The following is a 27334-nucleotide window of genomic DNA, read 5'->3' as shown; positions in this document are numbered from 1 at the left end:
TAGCCATCCTCCAGATAAGGCCTCATATTGGCGCTCTCCGTCTCAGACCTCGGCCATCCGCATCATGCCCTTGCATTGCCCCTGATGTTCTTCTCAGATCCGGTCAGCCGGCCCCCACCGAGCCCTGTCCAACCCCGTACTACGAAACCTCATTCTCTCACCAAGCTATTTTGCTCGGTCCAGGCTTTGGGAACCGTGGCATCTCGGACGACATCTTGGAGCGCAGCGGCGAAATTACGGTGCGCGCTCTCGACAGGTCCTTATCCATGATCTCGCATTGCGCCGGTCACTGCGCTCAAAGGAGCAAGAGGCCATCTAGAAGTGATACTGTAATCGATCCCCGTCGCCATACCTTGTTCGCTAGACCCATGTCCAAACCTCTTTTTTCTTTGCCACATATGTTAGGCAAAGTCTTTTAGAGAATGTCGCATTGTGGCTGCAGGTGAGTCCAAGCCTCCTTGTCGCTCCAAAAGGAACACTTACCTCTTTCTGGACCTCTTTGTCGGTCGTCCTAATGGGCCGTTCCATTCGCACCCCCGTCAGCCCTGACTCTCTGGGAATATATCTCCAGTCGAGACCTTGCCCCTGGGCCTTGGTTGGAAGAGTGCATTTGCCACCGCCAAATTGCAAGGTTTGACCTCGTGGTCCTATAGAAGTGCTATTATAGCCTGGCGGGGGCTCGAAACGCATCAAGATCCTCTCTGCATATGTGTAAGTATCGTCTAAGAATTTGCAACTGCTCTTGTGATTCGTCTGCCGGTCACGGCCTTTTCTCTCTCCATTCGACGTTTTCGCCTGCGAATGACTGCAGCCACATCTCATCGCAGCTGCCTTCTAGGTATATAGTGGCCTTGAGGTGCTGTGGCTGGAAACTATTTGAATATCTCACAGTCCAGGACTTTTCGGAAACTTCTTCCCCCATAAACCCTTCTGGAAAGGCTTGATATGCCGAGTGTGACACTGTCTGTGCCTACCACTTGCAGGATTTTCGAAACGAACAGTAGAGACCTTGTCTAACCGTTCTGACAATCTCTCATCGGGCTTCCCGTCAATATCGGAGCATGTCACGTCAGGGGTTCGGGCTGGATGGACTCAATTTGGTCGAGGAGGCGCAAATCGAAGGTGCCATCCGGGAAGTCAGGCGCATTGCAGACACAAATCCCTCCGCTCCAGAATCCTGGGAACAACGGCTACACATTGCACGGACGGTCATCGCAACGCTGGACTCGACAGGGTTCATGCAGATGCCCAACAGAAATACCGACCGGACATTCGTCGTTGCATCGTTGCAAAGTCTGGCTTATCATGATGCGGAAGGTGCTGGGGTCCCCGATGTCGCGGAGTGGTGTATGAACCAGTGGCTATCGTTGCTGCAGAGAAACGCTGAAGATCTTTCTGCCCTCAGGGGTTAGTCAACTTGCCCAGCTTACCAATCTTTTCCGTGGAAAAAACATCTACTTACCTAATTCCAGGTCTGGGTCAAGCGTGGCTAGCTCGATCTCAAAGCGTTCTCGCACGAATCCATCGAACCGAGGGAAGCTCCTCCAGCGGCAGCAGCGGCCGGCCTCAGAGCCTAAGCGAGAGACTGTCATATTCGACGGCTGAAGAGTCCAGGGACGCAGAACGGGCAACTGCCGAAGCTGATGCCAGAGCACACACGCCTGATTATGTGGAAGCACGCGGAATGCTCATTCCGGCGGTCGACTATTTCTCTAGGGCTGTCGACGTGGCCGAAAGAGATGGAGAACTCGCAGGGGAGCTGCTCTCAGAGGTCAGGACGATTTCCTCCTTGGTCCATCTATCCGCCCGGTCTCCACATGCCAAATTTGAAACTGAGCGACTGACTTATAACGGTTTCACTACCTTGCAGGCCGCCGAAGCGAACATGAGTCTCGGCAACGTCTCATATTCCCATCAGAATGAGCAATACTTTCACAGAGCCATACGGTACCTGCGGCGAGCATCGCAGATACCCGGATTTCGCTTATCTGCTTACCTACAGAGGTACGGAAGTCTTGTCATGTATTCTAGAGTTCGTGACGTTCTTCAACTAACTGCATACATAGTTACCTCGATGATTTTGGCCGGTTGGTAGATTGATATTCTCGGCTGGGCTTGAAGCCTTTCTGACGCGACAATACCTTTTTGACAGGACAGTGCATTAAGGAGGAAATGGGAACAAGGTTGCAGGCAACCAAAGAGCTGGGTCACATCACGTTCGTTTCTTCTGATCACAGATTCCGCTTATTTTATTTCTTGTAAAAAGACAGCCAATGGCTGATTGTCACATCTTTGGATGCAACGGGAAAATTCTCCCTTCGTTTCCTCTAGTTCCCCAGGGACGAATCGGACAAAGCAACCTGCAAGGTTCCAAGGACACCCTTGCCTTGTAATCTCTGCTTATCCCGACCACAACTCTCTGGGCGCATTCACTGTTTTCGCGACCGTTGACTCGGACTCTGTGTTCTATCGCAACCTTGTGCCGTATTTTCGACAGAACGACCGTCTGTCTCGCTCCATGCTCAACAGCCCACGAGCTGCAGATGGTTCTTGAGGCCGCTTTGGTGACGTCGTACCAGAAATGACACCCCAATATCCAGGCCCCACGTCGCCACACGTTAGGCTCCATCGTGCTTCGTTCGAAGGAAAGCCTAGGCGTCAGTTGCTCTCCCTAGCAGTGTTTGCGGGAGCATGCGGTTCCGTGGTGAGAGGTCTGAGAAAGGTCCGCATGCCCAGCGTAACGGTGGCGACAACGAACTACCCCTATCAGGGTAGCAAGCCGGACATTCTCGAGTGTTTGGGGAATTTGCACAATAGGCAGCATAGCGTTAGGCATAAATTGTAACGGACGGACCTCCCGAACGGACATAATTGTTGTTGGAAGAAAAAAGTTACTGTGAGGACTAGTAGGTTCTTTTGTGGTCCTCGTCCTTGTATGTTCAGATTTCAAGCAGCATCCACATAGCCCAGTGCTGTGTGGCGAACATGTTGATGCGAATACGGTAACGTCCAAATTCGGTCTTCGCCCACGAGGCTGAGCCTGGCACGGGGGGCCTTGCTGCCTACCTAGGTAGGTACTTCAGGTACGGAGTACTTATATAGATTACTATAAGCTGTCAGAAGCAGGGCGCTCCACGTGATACATAGTGTTGAGCGTGAGTTGCGTATGAATTGCACGCCACGGGACCGAAGAATGAAACTCGACATCATGAGCTGTCTGTGATGATTTGGTCATCATACGTGCTGCGATGAGCTCTTAAAATCGCCTCTCAGCGCCAACAAGCGATCTGCATCCGAAGCGTCATCTGCATAACATCTGCATAGAATCGGAACTCGGCGACAGGCATAGAAGACTGACATTTTTTTTTTCCTTCTCGAAGGTGCGGACTCCAGCATAGAAGAAAAAACAAGGCGACAATCAAAATGCCTCTTACCCGCCGTTCCCGCAATGACGCGCTTCCAGTATCCCACAGAGTTGGAGGGGAAAAAGTGAGAGAAGCTCGCGCCCTAGAAGGGGAGCCCGGCAGGGCGGAAACTCACGTGCCCAAGCGCCAAGAGCCCAAAGTAATTTGTTCCAAAGCGGTTTAGCCTGGAACGCGCTGCGCGACCCGTGTCTTGCAGTATCGAAATTCCAGATTGACCCCGTCCATTGCGGCTCGTCGTTGTGTCTTTCTATCCAACATCTAAGCTTCGATTCTGAGAAAATAACTGGTCCTCGCCGACTTGTATTTCTACGAGAAGCGTAAAGTACAAAACAATCGCAAACAGTAAGGACCAGGAATAATCGCAGTGGGAACGTGGCTAATGTCGTGTGCAGTGCTGGAAGCACGACTTGAACAGGCAGCGATGCTGAAGAAGGTATTGTCCCCATCTTCTGGTTCAAACTGGCATTCTAAATACTTGTGCAGGTTGTGGATGCTATCAAAGACCTCGTCCAAGACTGCAACTTCGACTGCAATGACTCCGGCATCGCCCTGCAAGCCATGGACAACTCCCACGTGGCCCTCGTCTCCATGATGCTCAAAGCAGAGATGTTCTCCCCTTACCGATGCGACCGCAACATTGCCCTCGGCATCAACCTCAACTCCCTGACAAAAGTCATCCGCGCCGCCCAGAACGAAGACATCCTCACCATCAAGGCCGAAGACTCTCCGGATGTCGTGAACCTCGTCTTTGAGAGCAGCGACACGGATCGCATCAGTGAATACGATATCAAGCTGATGGACATTGACCAAGAGCATCTGGGGATCCCGGACACCGAGTATTCAGCCACGATTGAGATGCCGAGTGCTGAATTTCAGCGCATTTGCCGCGATTTGATTGCCATGTCAGAGTCAGGTGTGTTGAGGACGGCGACTGTGACAAGAGCAACAACCCATGCTGATGATCCCTAGTGTCGATCGAAGCAAGCAAGGACGGCGTTCGCTTTTCGTGTCAAGGCGACATCGGCTCCGGCAGCGTCACTATTCGACAGAACTCGTCCGTGGACAAGCCGGATCAAGAAGTCAAGATTGCTCTTTCGGAGCCTGTCTCGCTGACATTTTCGCTCAAATACCTGGTCAACTTCTGCAAAGCAAGTAGTCTTTCTACAAAAGTCAAACTCTGCCTCTCGCAGGAAGTGCCTCTTTTGGTGGAATACAACTTGTCGGGAAGCAGCTATTTGCGGTTCTATCTTGCCCCCAAGGTATGTTTTTTCTCTCCGGCGAGAACGCCGTGTGACGGTATTGACCCGAGCGATTACAGATCGGTGATGATGAGTGAAACGAGGACATGCTTGGAAATGCTTAGGACGACAATGGCAAATGCTTTGTATGGAGCCCAGAGATTTACGATGACGTGAAGCGGTTAGTGGTGGTGGCTATTGCGAACTCCGCAGATGATCAACGACATTCCCGGCTGGTTTTCGAGTCTGATTTACGAGCAGGATACCCTGTATGAAGACTTGGCCGCCTCCTACTCGCACACACAGTCCTCCAAATCAAGACTCATCTTCTCGTGTGACTATTTCGTGGTTCGAGACCGTGTACAGCGTACGTACGGACGTTAAAAGTGCAGCTTCTCCTCCGATGCAGATCCGTCGCCGCCTAATCCCCTGAAGCTTCCAGGTCAGATCATCCATTCGTAGTCTTTCAATGGCGAACTGTGTGTTTAGTAATTAAGCAGAAGGCAGGTCTCAATTGGTCGCGAGGCGGGAGAAGCATCTCAGTAATGGCTGGCGGTTTGGGTGTTCTGGAGCCTTTCGATGTATCGAGTAGATGGGTTACCCGTGATGGCTATGGACAAACAGTTGTATTTGCTCAGGTATCGACCAAGTGAGGGCAGTAAAGACGAGGTGGCCGGGGCGAAGAATCAAAAGTCATCTCCTTAGCTAATTAATGACTTAATGTTCAAGAAGCTCACTTTCTTTGCTCTGATCCTCTACTTGTTCCTAACCCTCTTCTTCTTATCAGAACTTCTCCTTATCGGGGGCGGGCGGCGAGGCTCTGGTCGATTATTGGAGGATGGAGATTGTGCGTCATACTTGCGCGCATCAGATCAATCATCACTTTTTTTTTTGATCATGCCTCGTTAGACACCCGACGACACTCACCACCTGCAATTGTGTCGTATTCACTTTAATATACACCCCTTTACCTCTTCTGCTTCGACATTGGACACAAGTATCAGCCATCGTATTGACCACGGCGTTCCCTCCCTCCCACCCTCCCTCCCCTCTTCTTTCAAAACTTCACATTCCCCCCCACCTCATTCCAATCAAATAAGATGCAATGACGCTGCATGAGATGTCGATACCAGAAACAAAAGTTCTGGCCATAGCGAGCCATGTCGTCTATGGGTGAGTCTCGAGCCGGTGCGAGGACATTCTGTTTCTTTCGTGGCCCTTGCCCCTTCTTCTTTACTGCGCACGTGCACCTCCGCTGGGATGATTATGAGCTCGATGGTCATAGTCATGGTGACAAGATGACGACGGCGATGATGGTGATGATGCTCTGTTGGAAACTTGCATAGTCTTCGCTGGAAGTCGGTGACTGACGGGTTCTCGGGTGGTCTGTTTTTGTTCAGGTATGTCGGCAATACGATGGCCACTTTTGTGTTGCAGGTGCTCGGGTGTGATGTTGGAGCCATCAATACCGTGAATTTCAGTGAGTTACTGTTCCTTTCTCTCCCAATTACGCTCGACATGGTCTACGATTGCGATAGTCATCCCAGCTATGCGATAAGAATACCCTCTCCTGTTCGAGATCTGATATTATGTGTTCCCCCTCTCTTTTCACCCCCGTAATTTGCCTTTCCTTGTGCCATGACCACCGGTCTGACCAGAATCTTTGCTCCCGCCCTTCAAAGGCAATCACACAGGATACCGCCAATTCAAAGGCCGGAGGACTCCCGCCGCCGAGGTCCGCGAGTTATATGACGGCCTCCGCCAATCCTACCTGACGGACTTTGACGTCCTGCTGTCCGGCTACTCGCCCTCGGCCGAAGTCGTCGACACCATCGGGACCATCGCCCGCGACCTCCGCTACCGCTCCGCTGTGCACCCAGGAGGGTTCTTCTGGGTCTTGGACCCTGTGATGGGGGACCAGGGCCACCTGTATGTCAGCGAAGATATCGTGCCTGCGTACAAGCAACTCATCAAGGAGGCGGACTTGATCCTGCCGAACCAGTTCGAGGCCGAACTTTTGAGTGGGACGACTATTTCCAGCTTGAGTGGCGTGGCCAACGCGGTGAGGACGCTGCATGCTGTGTATGGGACGCGGCACGTGGTGGTAACGAGTGTGAGAGTCGGCGACTCTTCCGCAATGCCCGAGGGCACGGAGGGAGAGGGAGGTGCGGCATTGACAGTCGTGGGCAGCAGTCGGCGGACGGACGGCAGTGCGCGGTTATTCAAGGTCGAAGTCCCCGTGCTGGACTGCTACTTCAGCGGCACGGGCGACATGTTTGCGGCGCTGATGGTGGCCCGGCTGCGCGAGGCCTGCGCCCAGGCTAACCTACTCGACCGGCCCTCGTGGGTGCCCGACGACGACGTCGAACCCCTCGACCTCCCGCTCGCCCGCGCCACGGAGAAGGTCCTGAACAGCATGCACACGATCCTGGAGAAGACCATCACAGCACGCAACGACGAGATGAAAAAGTTCGGCACAAGTCCCGGCGCCAGTGTCGGCGGCGTCGAGGGCGAGGGCGAAACGGTCAGTGAGAGTATGAGGAGGTTTCTGGCAGAGAGTAAAGCGGCCGAGGTAAGGGTGGTTAGGAATGCAAGGGATTTGGTCAGTCCGGGAGAGAGGTACAAGGCTCAGGCGATGGAGGTGTAATTGACAGCCTGAAGTTGGGAGAGAAGAAAGGGAAAACAGAGTTGATACCTAGCGACGATTGCGTTGCTCGGTATGGCAATTGTGCCCTGTGTCTGCTCCTCTCTATCCATTGACCGGTCTATCCTTTCCATTGCGTCCAGCAGATGCCCATAACACATAACACCATAGACCCCTTTTCCGTCTGTCTCTGCCTTAGTTTTCCTGTACCACGCCCTGCCCCCTCCAAAAGACCGATACCCAACGCACTCCGGCCCTATGAGACGTCTGAGCCAGTCCAAGAAACCGCACAGCTCAGCCGGTACTTCCAAACCCGCCTGCTCCTCTCACGCTCTCCTCGAGATTCTCAACCTCGACAATCTCGGGCGTGTATATCCTTTCCAGGACCAATTGAGCAATCCGATCACCCTTGTTGACCTGGAAATCGACCTCGCTGTGGTTGAACAGCAGCACTTTTACTTCACCTCTGTAATCCGCGTCGATCACCCCAGCGCCCGTATCGATGAAGTGTTTTGAAGCGAGGCCCGACCGCGGCGCGATGCGGCCATACGTGCCCTCGGGTGTGGCGATGGAGAGGTCGGTTGAGACGAGGGCCTTGCCTCGCTGCGGGATTGTCGTGGGTCTCGATGCGTACAGATCGTAGCCGGCGGCGAAGGCGGAGCCGCGCGTCGGCGTCGAGGCGTCGGCGGAGAGCTTCTTGATCAATAAAGGAGGCTGGGATGTGGATGACAGTTTGGGCACTGCGGTTGTGGTGGTTGTGGGATTGGCGGTGGAAGACATCTTGGACGGAGTGTCTGCTTTGACTCGTTTGGCTAGCGGAGAGTTGGGCAGCGAGGGAGGTAAATGGTCTGTAGACTTGTTTTCCGTGGGTGGAGGAGTCGATGCTCTTGTCATTATCTGTTCGTTCGGGAGGATTGTTGGAGGAGGTTGCTTGGGTTGTTAAAGACACGAAAAGGACGCTTTGGCGAGGTACAACCCCTCGACGCGCGAAGAGCGCGTTTTGCGCTTCGGCTAAATGACGTTCCGCCGTACTTCTCTAAGTGGTTACTACGTCGGGCCATACAAATTTCTATGGCCAATTCCGTTGCAAATCCGGTGGCTTCTCGCCAAAGAAACCGAGGTTAAGAATCGCCTCGGGCCCTCGTGCTCACGACCTCACAATGAGAAAAGCCCGCCGACTTTCCTGCGGCTTCGACACGAGCTTCCTGTCTGTCTGCCCTGACACCCAACTAGGTAGACAGCCATGGCAGGCCCAGTACGGCAGCCGATCGACCTGGCGTCTCTTGAGCGCTACATCGACAGTAATGTCCCCGAGATCAAGACGCCGCTCGAGCTGAAGCAGGTATGCCTGCCCCCAGTCCTTGGATTTTGATGCTTTGCGGGTGGGGGGTTGTTGGTACTAACACTCCCAAAGTTCGGGTTTGGTCAATCGAATCCTACGTACCAGCTCACGGACTCGACGGGCGCCAGGTTTGTGATGCGCAAGCGGCCTCCCGGTCAATTACTCTCCAAAACCGCCCACCAAGTCGACCGCGAGTACAAGATCATCAACGCCCTGGGTCAAACGGACGTCCCCGTGCCGAAAGTATACTGCCTCTGTCAAGATGATAACGTTATTGGCACCGCATTTTATATCATGGAGTTCTTGGACGGGCGCATGGTGACCGAGCCGCACTTCCCGGGGTTTAGTCCTGAAGAACGAAGAGAAATGTAGGTGGATGTCAGACACTCGCGAGACAATATCCAGTGCTAATATTCTGTGCAGGTGGCACGATGCAGTTCGGACACTCGCAAAGTTCCATCGAGTCGACTTCAAGAAAGTTGGACTCTCCGATTTCGGCCGTCATGGAAACTTCTACGACCGCCAGCTGAAGACCTTCGGGACGTTATCCAAGGTGCAAGCGGAGTCGGTGGACGTCGACACAAAGAAGCCCGTGGGAGCGATACCGCATTTCGATGACATGGTGGCTTTCTTCAAGCAAAAGTCGACCCAGCCCAAAGACCGCGTCACGCTGATCCACGGAGACTACAAGATTGACAACTTGGTGTTCCACAAGACCGAGCCTCGAGTCATTGGCATATTGGATTGGGAAATGGCCACCATTGGACACCCTTTGTCAGATCTTGTTAATCTGACGGCGCCGTGGAGCTGGGTTGGCAGGGATCTAGGCACGGCTCATGCCCAGGGCGAAACCGAAGCCTTCAAGGATGGGGTAACTCCCGGGCTTCCCACCTTGGACCAGGTCGTGCAATGGTACGCTGAAGCGTCGGGATATGACCCCGCCAACGAGCTGGCTTGGGGCACTGCTTTTGGAGGATTCCGAGGCGCAATCATCATGCAAGGTATAGCAGCAAGGTACGCTCGGAGACAGGCCAGCGGCATGACTGCGAAAAACTATGGGGCGCAGATGCCTGCCTACGGAGAGTGGGCTTATGGCTTGATAGAGAAACTCAAGGAGGACTCGCTGGGGAAGGCGAAGCTATAGAGCGAAGTCATAGAGCGAAAGAGATGGGCGTAAGATTCGTCCTGGAGAGGCAGTTTGTGGCTCGGTTATCTGCCACCCTCGTAAATAGTGCACAAGGGTTGAAGTTGCAACGGAAGATTGCAGCTTCTTCCTTCATCATCAAGCGGCCGCAAAGATTACGTTTACCTTCGCAAGGGCTTCTCACCGTGGATGACAAGTAACGTACCACCTTCCCTTTGTCGTCGCCTTGTTCCATCTTAAGTAATGTCGCGTCCGAGTTCTTCATCCTTGTTGATTACTTATCCGTCCGGGGTATATTGTCAGAGCGTCAAAAGGATCCTTTACTGCTGACACGTCGCAAGCGCCGAGTTTTCGAGAGTGTCGGACCCCACCACCGCCCTTGACGCCTCCTTGCTCACTCGAACTCGGACTCGAACCTGGTCTAAAAAAGAACGAAAACAGGCACCTGCATGCGGTAAGCGAGTAGGGTTCGAAAGAGAAGGGGCGAGGAACGGCCGCTTCGAGGAGGGATAAGCCCATAATAGCCTGGATGCAGGGATCTCGAAAGATACAAAGCAGAAAACAAATGAATAGCCCGTCGAAGCCCCGTCAGAACCCGGGAACCCAGCGAATCCCATGCCATCGACAATGTTGGCCTCCCAACTGGAACCTCTTCCTGCAGCGCAGGTCATCATTGGACCTGCCCCGAACCGTTGTCAGCGAGTTCGGGGACGGGTCTCCTTGTCCCCGTTCCTGTTCTTGGTATCTGGTTACAAGGCAGATTGCCAAACTCGGTAACATAAGCAAGCGAGACACGCGAGCGAGAGGCCATGGGATCTGCCCGTGCTTCCTCTCCTCACAACTCGCCAGCATGTGCCGTCGCCACACATCTCCGCTGGGCGTCCGCAGGCTCGGTGCCATCGGGGAGAAAGAGGAGAAGGGACAGGAGAAGGAGAAGGAGGAGGAGGACTCCGTTTCCACACACGCAGGTAGTGCTCACCGGCGAGCTGGCGTTCCCCTGACTAGGACCGTACAGTCGGAACATTCCAGTGGCCGTCCTTGCCCTTCTAGGCTCATCTAAACAAAAGTCAACATCGACGTCGACGGTCAGAGCTTCTTGCGATGAAGGGTGTCTTTGCACTTGAAGTCGGAGAAGATATCAATTTTCAATAGGTAAGACTGTCGGCTGGCCCTGCAACGGCGAGCGCAGTGATTCCACTCCCATCCCAAGCTCTTTTCCGTCGGCTGCAGCTCCAGCCTCTGGTGGGTGAGATTTGTCGTTAGTCTTTTGTGTCATGACTCGAATTCCTCGGGCATAGTGAGCGTCTTCATGACCCCATGGCAGTCAGTCCTGTCGCCACGCAGGTGCGCGTCCTGGGCAGATGCTGATTTCGACCCTGCCAGGCAAAGAGAGACGAGTGCCTCGTACGCTATGCAGGATATTTCAATCACGGGGACGCTTTCAGCATTCTATCTTCCATCATCCGGCTTGTGCTCGGGGCTTGGGCTTGGGGTCGGCACCAGTCGCCCAGCAATCTTGCCGCAGTTTCGCATACTTTTGAGCGGATAAACTCTGGGGACCACGCGGGCTCAAACGGCTACCTGTCAACCCCTCTCAACCTCCCCTCATCTGATCCCATAGGCGAGCAGCTAGTTGAGCGAGACGGTTGGGGACGGAGGTGATGATTTTCTCCGAGCCCACAATTCAAGCGCCAGAGTGCGATCAAATCATGGGCGACGAAGCCGGTACCTAAAACGGCTGGTTTGCAACTGTGGCGCCCTGGTGAAACTGAGCCCGTGAAGCTTACGGCCCAGTTCTTTTACTTGGTGTTGGCCCAAGCCACGCTAAGAATGGTCGCCGGCAAATCCTCACCAGACGAGGTAAAAAGGTGGGCACGGTCGGGAAAACACCATTTTTGATGAATTGCCGTCGTCAACGAGTATGTGGAAGTTGATTTCAAATGGAAATTTCCCATCCACCGCACACCCTCGCCTTCGGGCTTCTCGCTCTTGTCTTTGGTCAGAATGATTAGCCGATCATTCATTCAAGGTTCTGACAAGCAACGCGACTGGGGAGCTGCTGGCGGCCGGTGGAAAACAACGAGTTGAAAATACTGGTACTGAGCAAGAGCGAGCTCGACTGAACTGGACTGAACTGGACTGGGCTGGGCAGTTGCAATGCGTCGTGGCCAAGCTGCTAGGCCACACGCTTCGGGCGAAATCTCCAATCGAGTCTGTCCTTTTGAGTGCCCAAACCCATCATGGAATACAGCGATAGTAATGGTTATGGCGATGTAACATCACTCTCCTTATCCCCGACTTGCCAGCTCTGGTAACTCGGACGGACTTGTGCCACTGTCACCGTCGTTCAGCTTCGAGAAATGATTGCGCACACAGTCGTCGGTTGCACGCAGCTACTGTGCAAGACCAGTCTTGTTGAAGTTCGAAGCATGCTGCCCTGAACTGCCCTGAACCTTGCACACCGGTTGCACAAGCGTGTGAAAGCGTGCAGTACAGCAAGCATTATGATCCCGATGAGGAACGAATTCCGCCTTCCGTGACATGATTTGTCGGGTCTAGGACGGAGGCACGTTCTCGTATGGTCAGACGAGACGAATTGGTCTCACCTCAACACTGGAGCGTACCACGGAAGAAGGCAAAAAGAAGCTCTATCTCCGGCTAACGAATCCCAAGAGTAACAAAGCGGTGGACGATCGTGCTGACTAGCTTAGTCAGGAACCCAATCGGCTTAGGCTGTCAACTACTTCGTCCCAAGGACCCAAGAGAGGTCGGGCATGGGGCTTCAGAAGCCCATGGGTCGAGTACCTCCGCACAGGGCTGACGGATGAATGCCCAGGAGTAGCACTGGGCTGGTGGTGCACTGGTGGTGCAGCTTGCATGTTGCGCAACCCACAATCCAGGCAACAAACAAACAAACAAACACCACGGTTTGCACACCATGTCACTAGTCGCAGAACCCCGGTCGCCATGAGGAGATCGGCACAGGCTCACAGTGCAATGTGCTGTCTGTCGATCGTATTGGAGTTCCAAAGTACGGTCAAGAGCCAGGCGTCGTCACCGCGGTTGAGGTACCTACGGGTATCCAAAAAAGAATGGAGCAACGGGGCGAGGTTCTGTGCCGTGTTGGTGTGGATCTCGGCGTACCAAACCAGAGGATAGCCCTCGAGCCGTTTTGATCATGGGCGCTGGGTGGGCGCTTGCTTGGAACCAGAGACCCTCTGCCCCCTGGTCAGATCCCCTGGTCCACCATGGCCCACCTTTCGCGGTCTACGACTTATCGGGCTAGAAATGTACGGCCTATCCACGCTTGGGTGACGGTGGGTGACGGTCTACCGCAACTTCTGCTTATGAAAGCTTCCGAGTTCCGATGGGCCAGAGATGGGAGGACGATGGCTCAGGGATACCAGGATCGAACTCAAATCTTGAAGGGGGGGAGCGTATTTTTCTCAACTTTGGCCCCCACCATCGCCAACTCGTGCCCAGCTAGGCGGGCCCGTTTCAAGCATCCCCACCAGCGTATGCACAGAGCCGTTGGGGGTATGGAGGTATGCACGGTCCAATTAATCGTTGAATGGCGCGGCATGCTGCCAAATGCTGCCAGGCTGTCGATGGGTTGTTGTTTGGATTCTCGTTTGAAGGTTTGTTCAATCTCTGGATACAAAGCACTGGCTCTGCCGTCCCTACTCGTACGTTTCGAAATTTCCAGGATGTCCAGGAGCTAACTAACATGTGGAGCCTGCAGCTGAAAAAACATCTGCGGTGGTGACAAACTGTCCTCCTTTTGTCCCGCTCCGGAAGTCCCCTAAGAAAATAGGAAGATGCTCAAGGTTGGGTTAGAATCGTCATCATCATAGCGGCCAGTCTGGCGGCTTCTCTAGGTAAGGGAGTTGATCATTTTGTCCAAGACGGTTCTCGCTACGCGTGCCTTGCAGCAGGGCTGAAATGCAGCAACGGGCGTAATCCTTCTCCAAGAAAAGCGCCGAGACAGGGTTGTCTGTACCTATGCTAGCCGGTGTGGACGTGTGGGACGCATATGGTCATACTTTGGGGAGCCCGGTGTTCCTTCGTCGCTTGGCTTGGACGACGTTGCTTTGGCATGCTTGCGAGCAACGACGAAGCATCCAGACAATGCTGGGCTGTCATCTTGTTGGTCTTGCGAGTGGCCTCCTCCTCCCTCTCCCCTGCATGAGCGCCATAGATTGGAAGAAGAGGAAGAGGCGCAACTGACAGGGGTGGTGGGCGTGGCAAAAGTTCCATCCCCTTTGCTTTTCCGGGTTTCCATCTAATCAGACAAGACCATACGACACGGCACGAGCAATAGGACTAGGGATATTTGCCTATTATCGTCTGGGGCGACCACAGACAGACAAACAGACAGAAAGGTTCGCAAGCTTTGATACTGATATTGTAGGTGGCACAGCAACCAACAGCAACAGACATGCAGCACTGATCGAGCTTCGAGCTTCGACCTTGTGCATTACCGCCGAATCCACGCAGCCTGCACCCTCCAGAAATATCCCTCCATCGAATCAACTGATATACCTCTCCCGGAGCTAATCATAAAAAAAGGACAGAGCGCTTCAAGTCGCAGGGAGGCATAGCCTCGCCCAGCGTGCCGCCGGAATATCGTACGTAAGGAAGTAAAGCAGCGGCATCAGCGGTAACAAACTAGTCGTACTCGTGGCTCCTGACAGGATGAGAACCCAGCACGCCCTTCCTCGGGGCTATGACTACTACTCGTGCATACGAGAGTGTTCTCCGTAAGTCGTGTTGGCGCCAGCTAATAAGCAATAGGCAACGAGCAATGAGCAACAGGCGCCATTGTCCAAAGGAAGTAAGTGCAACGTGTCCGGATGTGGAATGGTCCTTACGAGGGGACCAAAGGGTGTGGCAGTGTCATTGTATCCATTCTCCTGCCCTGACTGGTTTTACTGTGCAGCTGGATATATACATAAGCATGCCTATTCAATACGAGACGATACAAACACACGTGCGCATTCGAGTATCTACTCGCCCGCCCTCAACGGCTGTGGTCCTGGAGGGGTGGAAAGCATAGCCCCGATATGGGCAAAGGTTCTGCACCAAATCTTGACTTGCTTGTCTGTCGACAGGGCAGCGGACGGGTAGGGGTTTGCTCGGGAGGTAACCTGGTTACTCTGTAAATGAGTAGTCAGGAGGAATGCAGGTACTGACTGTAGGTATCAGGTACTTGGTATTTACCAACAACCTAGTCCATATGAAGGGACGTACGTATGTAAGCAAAAGATACGCAAAAGACCACCTCGGACCCGCTAGGTAGAGTCACGAATGATGAGCCATGGTGATGGATGATGTAAAATGACAAAAATGGGGCTGTGAAGCTTGGGAGGAGGAGGAGGAGCAGGAGGTGGCGGCCGCGTGAGCGTCGCTACTAATCGTAACACTCCCCTCGGAGTCGTATGTCCATGCGTATACGAATCCGAGAACCAAGATACATCGCCGGTACCGAGTACGTGAGCGCAATTTTTACTGATTAGTCCTGTGGCGGCTCATCTCATCTGGTCTGTCTTCTACTCGTAGATGCGGGTGCGGGCGCGGGTGCGCATGCGCATGCGCCATGCTAGGGCGAGGAGAAGACGATGGAAATGAAATGCGTACTAGGTAGGAACCCCTATGTACATACACATATACATACCATATCTAGGTACCTAGGTACATGGATGACTCCGTACATAGTAGGCAGGTACGCGTCGCCACCACCACCCCCGTCGAAGGGGGAGTCATTTCAATAGGTACCTGTGCCCTTCTGTCTAGCTATTACGTGCGACGCGACCCTGCTGGATCCAGGTCCCCACGTTAGTAATACCCCAAGGCGAACAGGCCAGATGGCAAGGCAACAGCAGGCAGGCAGCAACCTTTCAGCCCTGTTGCTATTATTTTCTCTGTATCAATTCGTCGCGGGAGGGTCAAAACATGCTGTGTGCATCTGAACATATTTCTATCCATCCCAGAACTCAGCCTCCCTCATCCTTCCTTTCCATGTCCCCTACGGGGGTTTCCTCGTATCCATCCCCTTCTTCACCGCCATGGTGGTCCATAGGTAGTAATAGAATGGCACCGTCAAAAATCTGAGAGACGTGAGGAAGGGGGACGCAACGTTGCCGATGCAGACAAGGGAGCGGAAGAGGGCAGGGAGATAAAGGTTGAGAGGACTCGGAGCCCTTGAGGAAAACACATTCTGCAAGTGAGTGAGTCAGGGAGACTCGGAGAGAGACGAGGAAAGCATGAGAAAGCATGAGAAAAGCATTAGAAAGCCTTAAAAACCATAACGCATTATAATGTGGGCAGTCGTGCCCCTCGCCCCAAGTATAATATCTTCCCGTTCATGTCCCATTTCCATCATATGTCACAACACAATACAGGGAGAGCATCACGAAACACACACACCCCAAGCGCCACCCCAATCCCAGGGCACCAAAAAAAAAACAGCCACAATGAGAAAATAAGTAAAAAGGGGAGTAGATTCTCTTTCTTTTTTTTCCCCGCCAGCCCACAGATGGTAACAAATCTCCTCGAGAGGAAACGAGGGTCATGGAGACAAAACAAGAACTCGTCAGGAGCTTTTTTTTCAAGGGTCATCAGAGAAAATATCGGATTCTTTCTCGTCAGGTGTAAAAACAAACAATAGTCGGTTCACTTAGAAAGGAGGGGAATTCCCTGATCCCTTTCATCTGATCCTTTCCCGTCTCTGTTCTTTTCCCCCTCCCTTGCCTCTTTTCGTTTCCCTCTTCCCTGTCCCTTCCCAATTCTCTGCCATTTCCTGCCTTGGAGAGTGACAAGTTGTGGTATCTTTGCAGGCGCCAGTGGCTTCGAGCGCAGGAACCTCGAGAACTGGAACTCGATGGCCCTGTAAGGCGAAGCCCTCGCACTGCGAAAATAGGGGTGGAGATCCCTTTTGGAACTTTCGGGTTATTTTCAGCTTCTACGCGTTGGATCAGGCAATCACTTGCGACTTGATCCTTGACCGCCGTTGTGCTGTTGTTGTTGGCCTTTGTTGTGGATTCGTCGGACGTGGTCCTTCATGTTGTCCATCCGGGAAAAGACCCGACCGCATTCCTCGCCTTCGGGCCCGCGCCACTCGCACTTGATGCCCGGGTTGTGCTTGGCCTCGTGGCGGGCGCGGTCCTTCTTGCTGGAAAAGCCGCCGGTGAGGGGCTGGTCGGCCGACTTGGCGCGTGCGGCGGCGGCAGCCTCGCTCTGTGGGCAGCCATCCACGCGGCAGAAGAGATGCTTGCTGTGCCGGTTGTAGTGTTTCCGTAGATCGCAGCCTCGAGTGAATGTGGCACGCGACGTACAGCCGGGGTAAGCGCAGCGCCAGGATTGAGCCACGCCACCGGACGGCGACGAGGGGTGGAGAGACGTCACCATTAACGGGGTTGGTTCAGTCACGGGGATTCCATAGGCGTGAAGAGAGGTGTTGGATGAGGTCGAGTTTGACCGCAGAGCTGGGCGAAGCGAGTCGGAGTGACCTCCTCGGCTCATCGACGAGATGGGACTACATGACCGTGACATCGACGAGACGCTACCCCGGTGACTCTGAGAGCTAGGGTGAGAGACTTGAGAGAAGACGGGTGAGGCCGCTAGGTGATGGGTCGACGGAATGCCCGAGGTGGGAGCCTGGGAGAAGTCGAAGTGTGTAGAAGGTTGAATGTCCTGAGGTGTGGGAGGGATGACATGGGCTGAGGGATGGTGGTGGTGGTGACTGAAGGCAGAGAAGTGTGACGACGAGGTCGGGTCATAGGGCAGTAGCGGGGTGGGCTGGGGATAGTTGGAGTAAGGATACCACTGATTCTGTTCATACATGGCGTAGGCGTTGGGGGAAAGAGAGGATGAGGGAGCAGAGGTGGTGGAAGTATTGAAGTCGGCTGTCAGCGCTGGATCGGTGACGGGCGGTACAGGAAAAAAAGAGGCAGAATCTGACGAGGTGTCGTCGAAAGATATCTGATGTAGATCGTGACCTTGGGGATCGGACATTGACATGCCTGGAAGCATGTATATAGACTCTGATGACACGGACGGATTATGCCCTCGACTCGAAGGAGCCGGCGAAGGGTAGCAGAGGCCGGGGAGGGAAGGTGAGCAGGTCAGCAAGGCGCTTTTGTCGAATTCGTCGAATTCGCTGGGCGGGGGGGTCAGGGAGAAGATGGCGTCCTGGGTCTCAACGGCCATGGCGTGCAGCAAGCACTATCTTCCTCTTGCTGATTTTTGGTGTTAATTTGGGAACAAAGCGGCGGCTGGTCGGAGCAATGCTGGTGGTGGTGCTCGTGGTGCTGGTGTTGCTGGTAGTGGTAGGGCTGGTGGTGGTGCTCGTGCTGGTGCTGGGTGTTTGCATATATATCCTTGCTGGCAAAGGCGAGATGCCAGATTCCCATGGGTCGTAGAGTTTCAGGGCTGTCAAGCTGCTGGCAAGTTTCAAAACATCAGAGCTCAACTCATGGGGCGAAGAAGGACATATGAATTAATAGTAGGACCAGCATCCCAGCAGCCCAGCACGACTTGCCTTTCGCTCGTCCATCATGGCTTAGGGCAAAAAGGCAAATCCTCGTAGGGCTAGAATCGACCCCGGTCTCATTGCTGACAGCATCCCCATCCCAGGACCCAGTGCCCAGGGACCCAGGGGGACCCAGAGAGCAGATCGCCAGAAGAGTCAAAGAGTCGTAGTTGCATGAGATGATGGGAGAAGCTTGGGAGGCTTGGGTAGGCGGGTCCAACGCGGCCGAAGCGGCCAGGGATTGAGCCACACTCTGATCCCCAGCCCATCAAACCACCAGAGCTGGGTGGTAAGGCGGAAAGCGACGAAAGGGAAATTGAAACGAGTTCTCCACCTAGCCCAGAGAGTCGCGACGAACTCGTACCGGTAGGCCGTTACGCATGCAGACGAAATACCAGCGGAGGCGCCAGCTGCTTTGCTGATCGTCTCACCGCAAGCCCGTATCGCAGCATACCGACACCTGACCGTCCTTGACCGTGCTGGGCGACACCCGGTGGAGCCCCCTCGTTTGCTAGTCTGTCACTCTTTTGGTATCTTTTTCTCCTCTTTGTTGCCCATTCTTCAAGGCCCAAAAGGACCCCTCGCCCGCTGCCCTGTCCGTCCCCTCGGTCCCCAGGTCACCGCCCCCCCCCCGGGTGGTTTAGGGGGGCCACTAAGGGCGTCTTGGAGGTGAGAATTGATGACTGCTGGAGGGGAACCAGCACCCAAATGGTGAAAACTGCTGGCTATGGTTAGGCACCGGTGGCACTGAATCAACAGAGCAACCCGCCAATGATTACTGCCTCTTGATTCCGTTTCGGACAAAGCTGGATCGCTTGCTTTTGGTCCGTTGCCATTGCTTTGTAAAGTTGAAATACCGCAACAACAAACAAAACAAAAGACATGCCCTGGACCGGTTACAGTGGCGTGGCCGGGGAGCATCCAGGTACCTGGGCACTTTGGTTTGGATTGTATTGCTATCCTGGCCGTCTTTCTAAAAGAGGAGCACACAACATGCCAATCTGGACTGGGCAATGGCCGCTGTGCAACCGCGAATAGAGCTGCTGCTCGTTTACTCTGGAACATTTGGCGGGTAGATTCTGGGTGACCATTTGTTCCGAATGTTTTGTCATACGCCGCATGGCTAGGGTTGCATGCTTCCCGTGCGATGTTCTAACTTGGGTTCCCGAGCCCCCTTTCCAAGCCTGGAGATCGACGAGCTGAGAAAGTTGGAAAGTGTACGAGTCACCTTGACCGGCGGGTATCAGCGTCACTCGGACTTAATTGTGCCGTTCACAAGATCGAGCTCGGAGACATATGTCGATGATGCCGCAGCATTTGTTGGCTCACTATGTCTCCGCCATGATCGTCCGGGTTGGCTTTTCCCACAGCCTTCATCCGGTCAGCTCTCGCCAGATACTCTCTTTGAGCCTAGGGGAAACCCTCCGAGGTGTTTCTGACTCACTGGCACAAGGGGCAAAAACCACCACTTTGTCAGCGGAGAGACGGGCAGATTTGATTGACAGTGGATATCTCTGGGGATTTGCAAATCGAGTGTACCGGCCCGCACAATCCAATCAGATTGCCGACCTATACCACTGATGGGGCCTGAAGGTTGTTCGCAACACATGGAGCCTAGCGACGGCTGCGGCGCCTCTGAACGTGAATGATCAGCATATGCTGATATGTCAAGCGTGGCTCTGCCGCATATTAGCTGAGGCGGAGTAGTATTGGGATGGTAGCAAGCCGACTCTTGTGTTACCTCGACTGGCAGAGTGTACTCGGTATTCCGCGCACCGGGTGCCGCGGGCAAGCCCAGCATATCGCATCTATGATCCGGGGTAAGACTGCATTATCCCGCTTCCCCCTTTAATTCAGGCCAGCCACAACGGCCATAAGAGGTATACAAGCATATACTTCTTTGGTCCGGGTATGCCACACTGTAAATCGCAATCGTAAACGACGAGACAGCATTTGGCGAACCAGACGTGGCTGAGTGTCTCCTGCTATGACGAACGACTTCTCCTGCTCGCTGTAATAACCCAAACGGGTACCTCGCGGGCATGGAGACCGTCTCGGTGTAGATCTTCAAAGTTAGCCTCGGGTCCGAGGTGTCTCGTCCGAGCGCACGACATGCTCTGTTTGGTCTCTCAAATCTAGACGGTTAGAGTATAGCTCTGAACATTGATGTCCTCTTGTGACAATCTGGGACCGCCGATCCCTCGACGTATACCCGTTTCAGGCTGGCATCGTATAGTAGATGGGCGCTAAGGCAAGGAGATTGCGCGACTGGTCGCTTCGAATTAAGCGTGGTTCCTTGTATCTCTGCCAAGTATCCATGCTTCTTGCAGCCAGTCTGAACGAGCTGGCGAAGATCAAGCATGGTGCTCAACGACCCTGAACTCAGGACTGATTTCATGATGCTCGTCGCCATTGCAGAATGTCGTTGAACCTGACGTAAGCTAGAGTCTCGCGCTCTCCACGAGCATCCATGATCAACGCTTCTGTACGAATATCCGAGAAGGGAATATTATTGGCCCCATTTCACAATAGACTGTCCTTTTGCGCCGCCTTATGTCGCCGAGTATTGGACACGACTGTGCTTACCCCCGTTCGCACACACGGTGGTGGTGTTCAAGCGACTACTGAAACCTGACAAGGCATGTGGAGTGAACCAGGTTCTGCGGCAGGCGGATTGACAGAGCCACCGCATGTCCGAGATAGAGAACGTACAGACCGACTTCAAAGCCTATCACACTGGAGAATTGACGTCACCATACAGCAAACAGTGCCTAGGTACCCCTGATTCAAGGATGCAATGTGCCAAAAACAAGATAAAAGATGTGCGGACACCGCTCGCACAGAGGGTATAGATTAGGAAGAGCCAGTTGCTCCCACACCTTGACCGTTGAGAGGAGTCCAAGTTGCGAAACTTGCTTCGGGCTCAGCAACGCGGTCCCAGCGATCAGACAAAGTTTCCCGCGTGGAGATGCAGGTGTTTCGACCGGGGAGCACGGCACCGTAGGCCTCCCTGCTCCTCCCCAAGTCCTGTGTGTATCTGAATCCCTGAGTCCCGGAGAGCTGGTAGCGTTCATAGAGGAGCAGACTACGGGGCATCCCGATTCGTGGAGACCGCGATGATGTGCGATTGATCAACCAATGGGTGGACGTGGCAATGCTTACGCAAACGGGAAAGATATGTTCAGCGCATGTGAGTACCATTTCAGTGTCAGAAGGGCCGGAGGACACCGCATCGTGTGCTTGATGAAGAAGGATGTGGTTGATGAATGCAGCCGGCGAAAAAGAATGGAAACTTCACGCTGCTTTGGAGAGGACATTGATACTAGCCTTTTGTGGCTTAGTGCTACACCTGTCTATGAATAAAGCCTACAATCACATGACTGACTTTGCCACTCCTCGTAGGGTTCGTCCTTGCGCGTTTGTGCCAGCATTTCCCAAGTCATACTATCTGTTGCTGATTCGCTTTCATCAGGGTGTACTTTTGCTGCTGAAAAACTGATTACCCTCTCGATGTAACACCTGCTTTATTTTGGAAACAGCCGCTGCGCACCTTGGAGCGTCCGCGGACATGCTGCCCCCAGGCTCAGGGGCGGTGGACCCCGAAGACCGCAAAATCATCGAGAAACTCGCCAAATTGCAGAACATGTACACACAGGTCAGTCCATTTGCCTTTCCTCTGGCATCTCTCCTGAACCAATCACGCCCTCGAGACCACTGCTGACCTCCTTGGAGATTGGTGACCTTCGGACTTTACTGCCCGAGAAACTGATCAACCCAGCCCGAACGGCGCTGGACCACCCTGGCAATTATGAGCCTGCAAAGCTCGCCGCCTATTTGCAGACGGCGGCACAGGCAGGGAGTCGAGACGTTGAGAGATTCAAGAAGGACTGGCACAGTGACGACGTGCGCGAGCTCTGGCAAACCGTCCACGCCAATGACTTGCCCCAGGGTGGAGACGCATGGGCCTTCGACTATGCCAGTCTCCTACGGGATGCTGCTGCAAACGAGCAGACATCCATCACGGCAAAGGACGCTAGTAATGAGTTTCAGCCCCCATCTGATGCCGAAATTGCAAAGACGGTGGACGACTTTCGCGCAAGGCATCCAGAGGTGAAGATACACGTGGCAAACGAACCATCCCTCTTGCCAATCGACATCACCGTCTCCCGTTTTGGCTTTCGAGTTGAGAAGAGCCAGTCTCTGGGCGGACCAGCATTCAACGTCATTGACAAGTCTGGTGCAGAAGCATCGGGCGTCTACGACGTGCGCGCTGACGTCGTTCAAAGCATTCAAGAGTCGAAGGAGACAGCTCGGCTTGGAGACCTCCTTGTAGGCACTCACATGGCGTCATTTCTCCATATGACCCTGCTAACAGTCCGGTTTAGGAGATGATTTATTCATACCACGATTTGATGGCCCGACCGTGCGATAAGTGCAAGAAGCTTCTCGACACCAAGAAGCTGAAAATGCCCGTGATTCGACAAGCAAATCCCTCGACCCAGGGCGAGCAACAGCCTCCGTTTTTGGCCCTCCACCGAGCTTGCAGTTGACCCGCTCAAGCGGTACATACACAAGTGGTCGGTCGCCTCATCCAATTATCATGAAATGCTTTGGTGGGTGCCTTAATGCGCCCCCTTGGACGTACAGCCACTGTCAATTCTGGTGGGAATATTCCTTTCTCCTGCGCTACAGTGGCCGTCCGCTGCTCTCAACCGCAGCAGACTACGATTTGACCTGTCGTTGCAGATGGCTTCACTCTGTTGCTGAATTGAAGAGAAATTTGGTACGTTATAGTCGTGATATGGAGGCCAAATACCTGCGAGGACAGACTCCGATTAGCCAAATGGCTACCGAAGAAGTTCTGGATTGAATCTAAAAGGTCATTATCCAGCAAGTTTGTCGTACGCTTGTATGTAGATTCTCTCTTGGGATCCATCCATCCATAAAGCACCCCAGGCCAAACGTCTCAGTAAGTGACTTGTGTTTGTGAATGACCTCGATCCACCGTGTAATGAGATCCCATGCCCGATCTCGTGTCTCTATTCTGCCACCAAGGAGAGGTGTTCAACACCATGCAGCATTCTCCTCACACGCCACAGACACTGCAATCTGTTTACCAGGAGATCACACAACTTCTTTCAGTGGCCCAGAGTGACTTCCATCGAGGCAACTGTGCTATAGTCAGATCTCTCCCCGGTCGCAGCTACGTCGAATTCCACGGACGCGGACAATGTTTCATTATGAGCTCGCGGAAGGAGCAAAGCGGTCAAAATCTAAGTGGCAAAAGGACGCAATGGAGGTTGAATACGCGAGCAAGACTACGGACAAGCACAGCAATGCCGAAATTACAAGCCACTCGGGCAGAATGCCACCTGCGGCCGCTTCCAGACCAGGCGATGCCCTCAGACAAAATACCATCTGCGGCCAGGGTGAGGCTAGGCGAGCACCCCAGACGTCGCCGCAGAGAAAACGAACAGCAGATGGAGCGATCAAGCGACAGCGTGTGTCACCCATATCTGACCCAAGAGATGGCCTTCTACCACATGATGACCACAGAAGAAACTCTGACGTGAAGTTGAAGATGGATTTGGACATCTTGCGCCGCCGTATTGCAGTGATTGAGGCACAAGAGCAGGGCAGCTTCCAGCATAGGTCGGGTTCGAAACGAGCAGAGCCAGTGGGACTGGGACAGCAGCAGCAGCAGCAGACAAGAGGTACACAATATCCCGAACCAGAAAACAGTCTGATGGACTGGAAGGAGGTGACCCTTCGATGAGGTTTCGGGATTCGACGCGACGATCCGAGCAGGCAGCCTCCTCCCAGATAAAGTATGTCGCTCAATGATCAGGATCTTTAGAAGCTGCAGACTAAATCCTCGGCCATCATGCGTGCGATCAGCTCCCTTGCCAGCAGATCACGTTGCTGGTATTTCGGTCAACACTTGTCTGCTGCAGATGCCAGGTACAGGCATGTTCTGTCAGAGTCAGCTGGTTCTGTGCTTAGTAGCAGCTCGGCGTCGAAGATGCTCTGTACTGGCAAAGAGGTCCTTCGAGTAGGGTAGGTGGTGTGGAGAGGTGACTGGAATACGCAGTTACTCTCACACCGTGCTTGGTAACGTGATATCAGACACGAGGCTCGCGATCCAACTGGACGGGGAGTTGGGTGAGTGGGCGAACCAAAATAAGAACAGAGCCCAGAGAGCCCAAGCCCGACACGGTTAAGATGCCCGGGCGGAGGGTGGCTTAGGTGGTCAACGGCGCTCGTGGGCTCGCCGATTGCTGTTCGCTGGGGTCGCGTCTGGGCTGCTAGGCCTTGTTGGGTGTGTCTCTGTTGTTGCGGGTTCCGGATTCCGTCGCCCAGGGTGAGACAAGGCTCCTCTCTGCCTCTTTTTCCATCGCCCTGCGCTCCTTTCTGCTCTTCGAAAGCCACCTCGTCGTCCGTTTCTCACCAGACTCTCGCTATTGTCAGTCATTTTCATTCAGTCGTTACTATTGTATTGTCTATGCCATTCAAAATCTCCGTTGCAATCCAGTTTCTGCCACGAGAACCAGCAGCGGCCCTCAATTGAATCAACGTGCTACCAACGCCATACGAATCCGCCTCCTTCAACGCCCGAAATGAAGGGCTCCGGCCTCCTTCCTGTCCTCTCCTCCCTCCTCCTCTTCTTTGCAGCTTGTTCTTCGGCCTTGCCATGGCTGGGCTTTTTCGACAGCAAAGTCGACGCCCTGATTGTGCCTCGACAGAACCAGAACCAGAACCAGAACAATGGCGATAATGCCTCCTCAACCGGGAGCAATTCCCCAAGTGCATCTGCTAGCCAGTCCGCATCCTCATCGGGCTCGTCGGGCTCTCAGTCTGGCACAACGATAACTCCGTCGGCGTCGGCGTCGGGATCAGGGTCAGGGGCTTCAGGATCTCAGAACGCGACCACAATAAGGAGCACAAAAACAACTGCAATCGACCCTCGCTTACCACCTGGGGGTGTCTCTCTCATCACGCCCGCTGCAATTGATGGCCCTCAATACTACAAGGTCGGGGATTTCGTCACCTTTGCTTGGAACTATACTTCTCTGTCGGTGACCCCATCTGCGATCGATGTGTTGGCGTCCTGCGCCTTGAACGATGCTACCTACACAATCTCTTCCAATATGTCGGTACAGGAAACTGGTGCGATTACTTGGGACACTGGTGAAATGTTCGCAACGGCCACCAATCCCTTTCCGGTTGCCAGTTATACCCTGATCATCCACGATTCGTCACAAGATATCACCGACATCCCAAGCGCTGGGTTTTTGGAGGCCTATGAGCAGTATGTCTTCGGGATGTACACAGGGTAAGTCTGTCTCATTCATTTGAGGCTTCAACGCTAACAAGGTGCAGACAACCATATACTCCGCTGAACGAATTCAAGTGTGCCACCTGCAGCGGCGCATTCTCCATCCATGAAAAGCAAGCGCTGGGCGTGATCCTGACGACATCCGCAATCACCATCTTGTCCTTCACATGGTTCGCCAGGGGGTTTGGCGTGTTCTGAGGAAAGGGCTCTCCTCATGACTGATCTGACGGATATATTTGCCATATATATTTATAGTATCTAACGACCAATAATCGGATGACAAAATTGTTTCTAACGGACCAAAAACATTCAAGTATAGCGGCAGTTTGAGCGGAATCTTGCAAGTGCATTACAACAGGGGCAATCAAGGAATCATCGGCGACCTACATGACGGGGAAAGGGGAAACGGAGAACGGCATCCGGGGAGACCAACGATTTGGAAACACAGAAGGGCAACTTCTGAGGCTAATGAAAGAGAACTTCCAAAAGCGGAAAAATATTGTTCACATTCTCGATTCTCATGTTGTCTGTTGGGAAATGTTTACTCTTATCAACTGACCACCAGGACCGCGAGTCTGATCCCCCAGCTCCCAGACCAACCAGGAACCAGTTGAGGACGTGAACGAGCAGCAACTGCCATGGCGGAAGACTCCAATACCGGAACCGCTCAACATGATCCGGTTTGATGCTTTGCTAGATTGTGATTGGTGAGATCTACATCGTTCATCCTATTTGTCAAGTGGAAGCCCTTCCGAATGGATACAAACCATTGCGTCTGGATCTCACGGGACGATTTGCTATTCAATCCGCCGGCAAAGAGCCTCAGGGGTGACGGTGAGGAACAAAAGAGCGGATGCTCGTCCTTGCATCCCGCTTTGACATTTCAGGAATGAATGGTTGGCGCGCTGTCGTGTTCTCTTTTTGTCACGAATGCTTTGATTTGGGCCTCGATCCGTCTTTCCCCGTCACATGCGATGAGGACGCAAACAACATGTCTGCCCTTGTGGCGATTGACAAGTGATTCAATGTTTTGGAAGATGGTTCAAGAAGTACAAAAGCCCTCCATGTTGTGCTTCCCTCGTTGCTTTCAAACACTAACCATCACATTCTCTTTGGCTCAACTCTTGCAAGTTCTTCAGTTCCGTCAGCGCGGATCATTTGGTCTGAGTGAGTACAACAGGCGTCTGTGAATCTGTTTGTGAAGTCCATTCCTTGATCACCACGAGGATCTTCTTACCATCGATAGGGCTCCTTACCGCCTCCCTGCCTGCCTGCCTGCCCGCCCTCATTGACAGATTGCGTAGCTTCACAACATCCGACGACTTCTGACCTTGGACCAGACGCAAGATAGGTTCGGTCACTGCTGCGCTCGGTGGAACATCCCATCCCGTCCAATTCAATTCCTCCTTCCAGGGGTACTTTCGTTGGGGAGTGGCATCGAGTTCGAGTCCAGCACGACACGCAGTCCAGTCAACTACCTCTTCTCTCAGCCTTTTACAACCTGCTCCTCAAAAAAAAAGAGAGTAGGACCCGCCGGCCAATCATTCCCAGCTCAACTACCCGTCCCTTCAGCATCCCAGATCCATCCATCCATCCATCCATCCATCCATCCATCCATCCATCCATCCATCCATCCATCCATCCATCCATCCATCCATCCATCCATCCATCCATC

The 27334-nt window shown here is 53.5% G+C and overlaps 9 protein-coding genes across 9 annotated transcripts; 7 read left to right on the top strand and 2 right to left on the bottom strand.

Annotated features, from left to right (window-relative positions):
- Positions 1-1061: 1061 nt before the first annotated feature.
- Positions 1062-2095, top strand: Z520_07892 (uncharacterized protein; the record flags this gene model as incomplete). Its single annotated transcript, XM_016778389.1, has 2 exons — positions 1062-1407; positions 1473-2095. The coding sequence occupies 2 exons, from the start codon at positions 1062-1064 to the stop codon at positions 2093-2095; spliced, it is 969 nt and encodes a 322-aa protein (XP_016630749.1).
- Positions 2096-3804: 1709 nt separating this feature from the next.
- Z520_07891 (uncharacterized protein) lies at positions 3805-4761 on the top strand (the record flags this gene model as incomplete). Its single annotated transcript, XM_016778388.1, has 4 exons — positions 3805-3858; positions 3909-4338; positions 4395-4684; positions 4744-4761. 4 exons carry the CDS (start codon positions 3805-3807, stop codon positions 4759-4761), a joined length of 792 nt encoding a protein of 263 aa, XP_016630748.1.
- A 1318-nt stretch (positions 4762-6079) lies between these two features.
- Positions 6080-7310, top strand: Z520_07890 (uncharacterized protein; the record flags this gene model as incomplete). Its single annotated transcript, XM_016778387.1, has 2 exons — positions 6080-6143; positions 6322-7310. The coding sequence occupies 2 exons, from the start codon at positions 6080-6082 to the stop codon at positions 7308-7310; spliced, it is 1053 nt and encodes a 350-aa protein (XP_016630747.1).
- A 192-nt stretch (positions 7311-7502) lies between these two features.
- Z520_07889 (deoxyuridine 5'-triphosphate nucleotidohydrolase) lies at positions 7503-8201 on the bottom strand (the record flags this gene model as incomplete). The annotated part of the gene is made up of 2 exons (XM_016778386.1): positions 7503-7563; positions 7621-8201. The coding sequence occupies 2 exons, from the start codon at positions 8199-8201 to the stop codon at positions 7503-7505; spliced, it is 642 nt and encodes a 213-aa protein (XP_016630746.1).
- Positions 8202-8550: 349 nt separating this feature from the next.
- On the top strand, positions 8551-9793 carry Z520_07888 (uncharacterized protein; the record flags this gene model as incomplete). Its single annotated transcript, XM_016778385.1, has 3 exons — positions 8551-8649; positions 8722-9017; positions 9073-9793. The coding sequence occupies 3 exons, from the start codon at positions 8551-8553 to the stop codon at positions 9791-9793; spliced, it is 1116 nt and encodes a 371-aa protein (XP_016630745.1).
- A 6981-nt stretch (positions 9794-16774) lies between these two features.
- Z520_07887 (uncharacterized protein) lies at positions 16775-18001 on the bottom strand (the record flags this gene model as incomplete). The annotated part of the gene is made up of 1 exon (XM_016778384.1): positions 16775-18001. One exon carries the CDS (start codon positions 17999-18001, stop codon positions 16775-16777), a length of 1227 nt encoding a protein of 408 aa, XP_016630744.1.
- A 3890-nt stretch (positions 18002-21891) lies between these two features.
- Z520_07886 (uncharacterized protein) lies at positions 21892-22873 on the top strand (the record flags this gene model as incomplete). Its single annotated transcript, XM_016778383.1, has 3 exons — positions 21892-21978; positions 22056-22652; positions 22709-22873. The coding sequence occupies 3 exons, from the start codon at positions 21892-21894 to the stop codon at positions 22871-22873; spliced, it is 849 nt and encodes a 282-aa protein (XP_016630743.1).
- Positions 22874-23553: 680 nt separating this feature from the next.
- Positions 23554-24099, top strand: Z520_07885 (uncharacterized protein; the record flags this gene model as incomplete). The annotated part of the gene is made up of 1 exon (XM_016778382.1): positions 23554-24099. The coding sequence occupies one exon, from the start codon at positions 23554-23556 to the stop codon at positions 24097-24099; it is 546 nt and encodes a 181-aa protein (XP_016630742.1).
- An 841-nt stretch (positions 24100-24940) lies between these two features.
- Positions 24941-25857, top strand: Z520_07884 (uncharacterized protein; the record flags this gene model as incomplete). Its single annotated transcript, XM_016778381.1, has 2 exons — positions 24941-25656; positions 25704-25857. The coding sequence occupies 2 exons, from the start codon at positions 24941-24943 to the stop codon at positions 25855-25857; spliced, it is 870 nt and encodes a 289-aa protein (XP_016630741.1).
- Between the last annotated feature and the right edge of the window lie 1477 nt (positions 25858-27334).

This window comes from Fonsecaea multimorphosa (assembly GCF_000836435.1).
Source record: "Fonsecaea multimorphosa CBS 102226 unplaced genomic scaffold supercont1.16, whole genome shotgun sequence".
Lineage (NCBI taxonomy): Eukaryota > Fungi > Ascomycota > Eurotiomycetes > Chaetothyriales > Herpotrichiellaceae > Fonsecaea > Fonsecaea multimorphosa.
The sequence above is the reverse complement of the archived record's forward strand: the minus strand, read 5'-3'. Positions and strand labels throughout refer to the sequence as shown.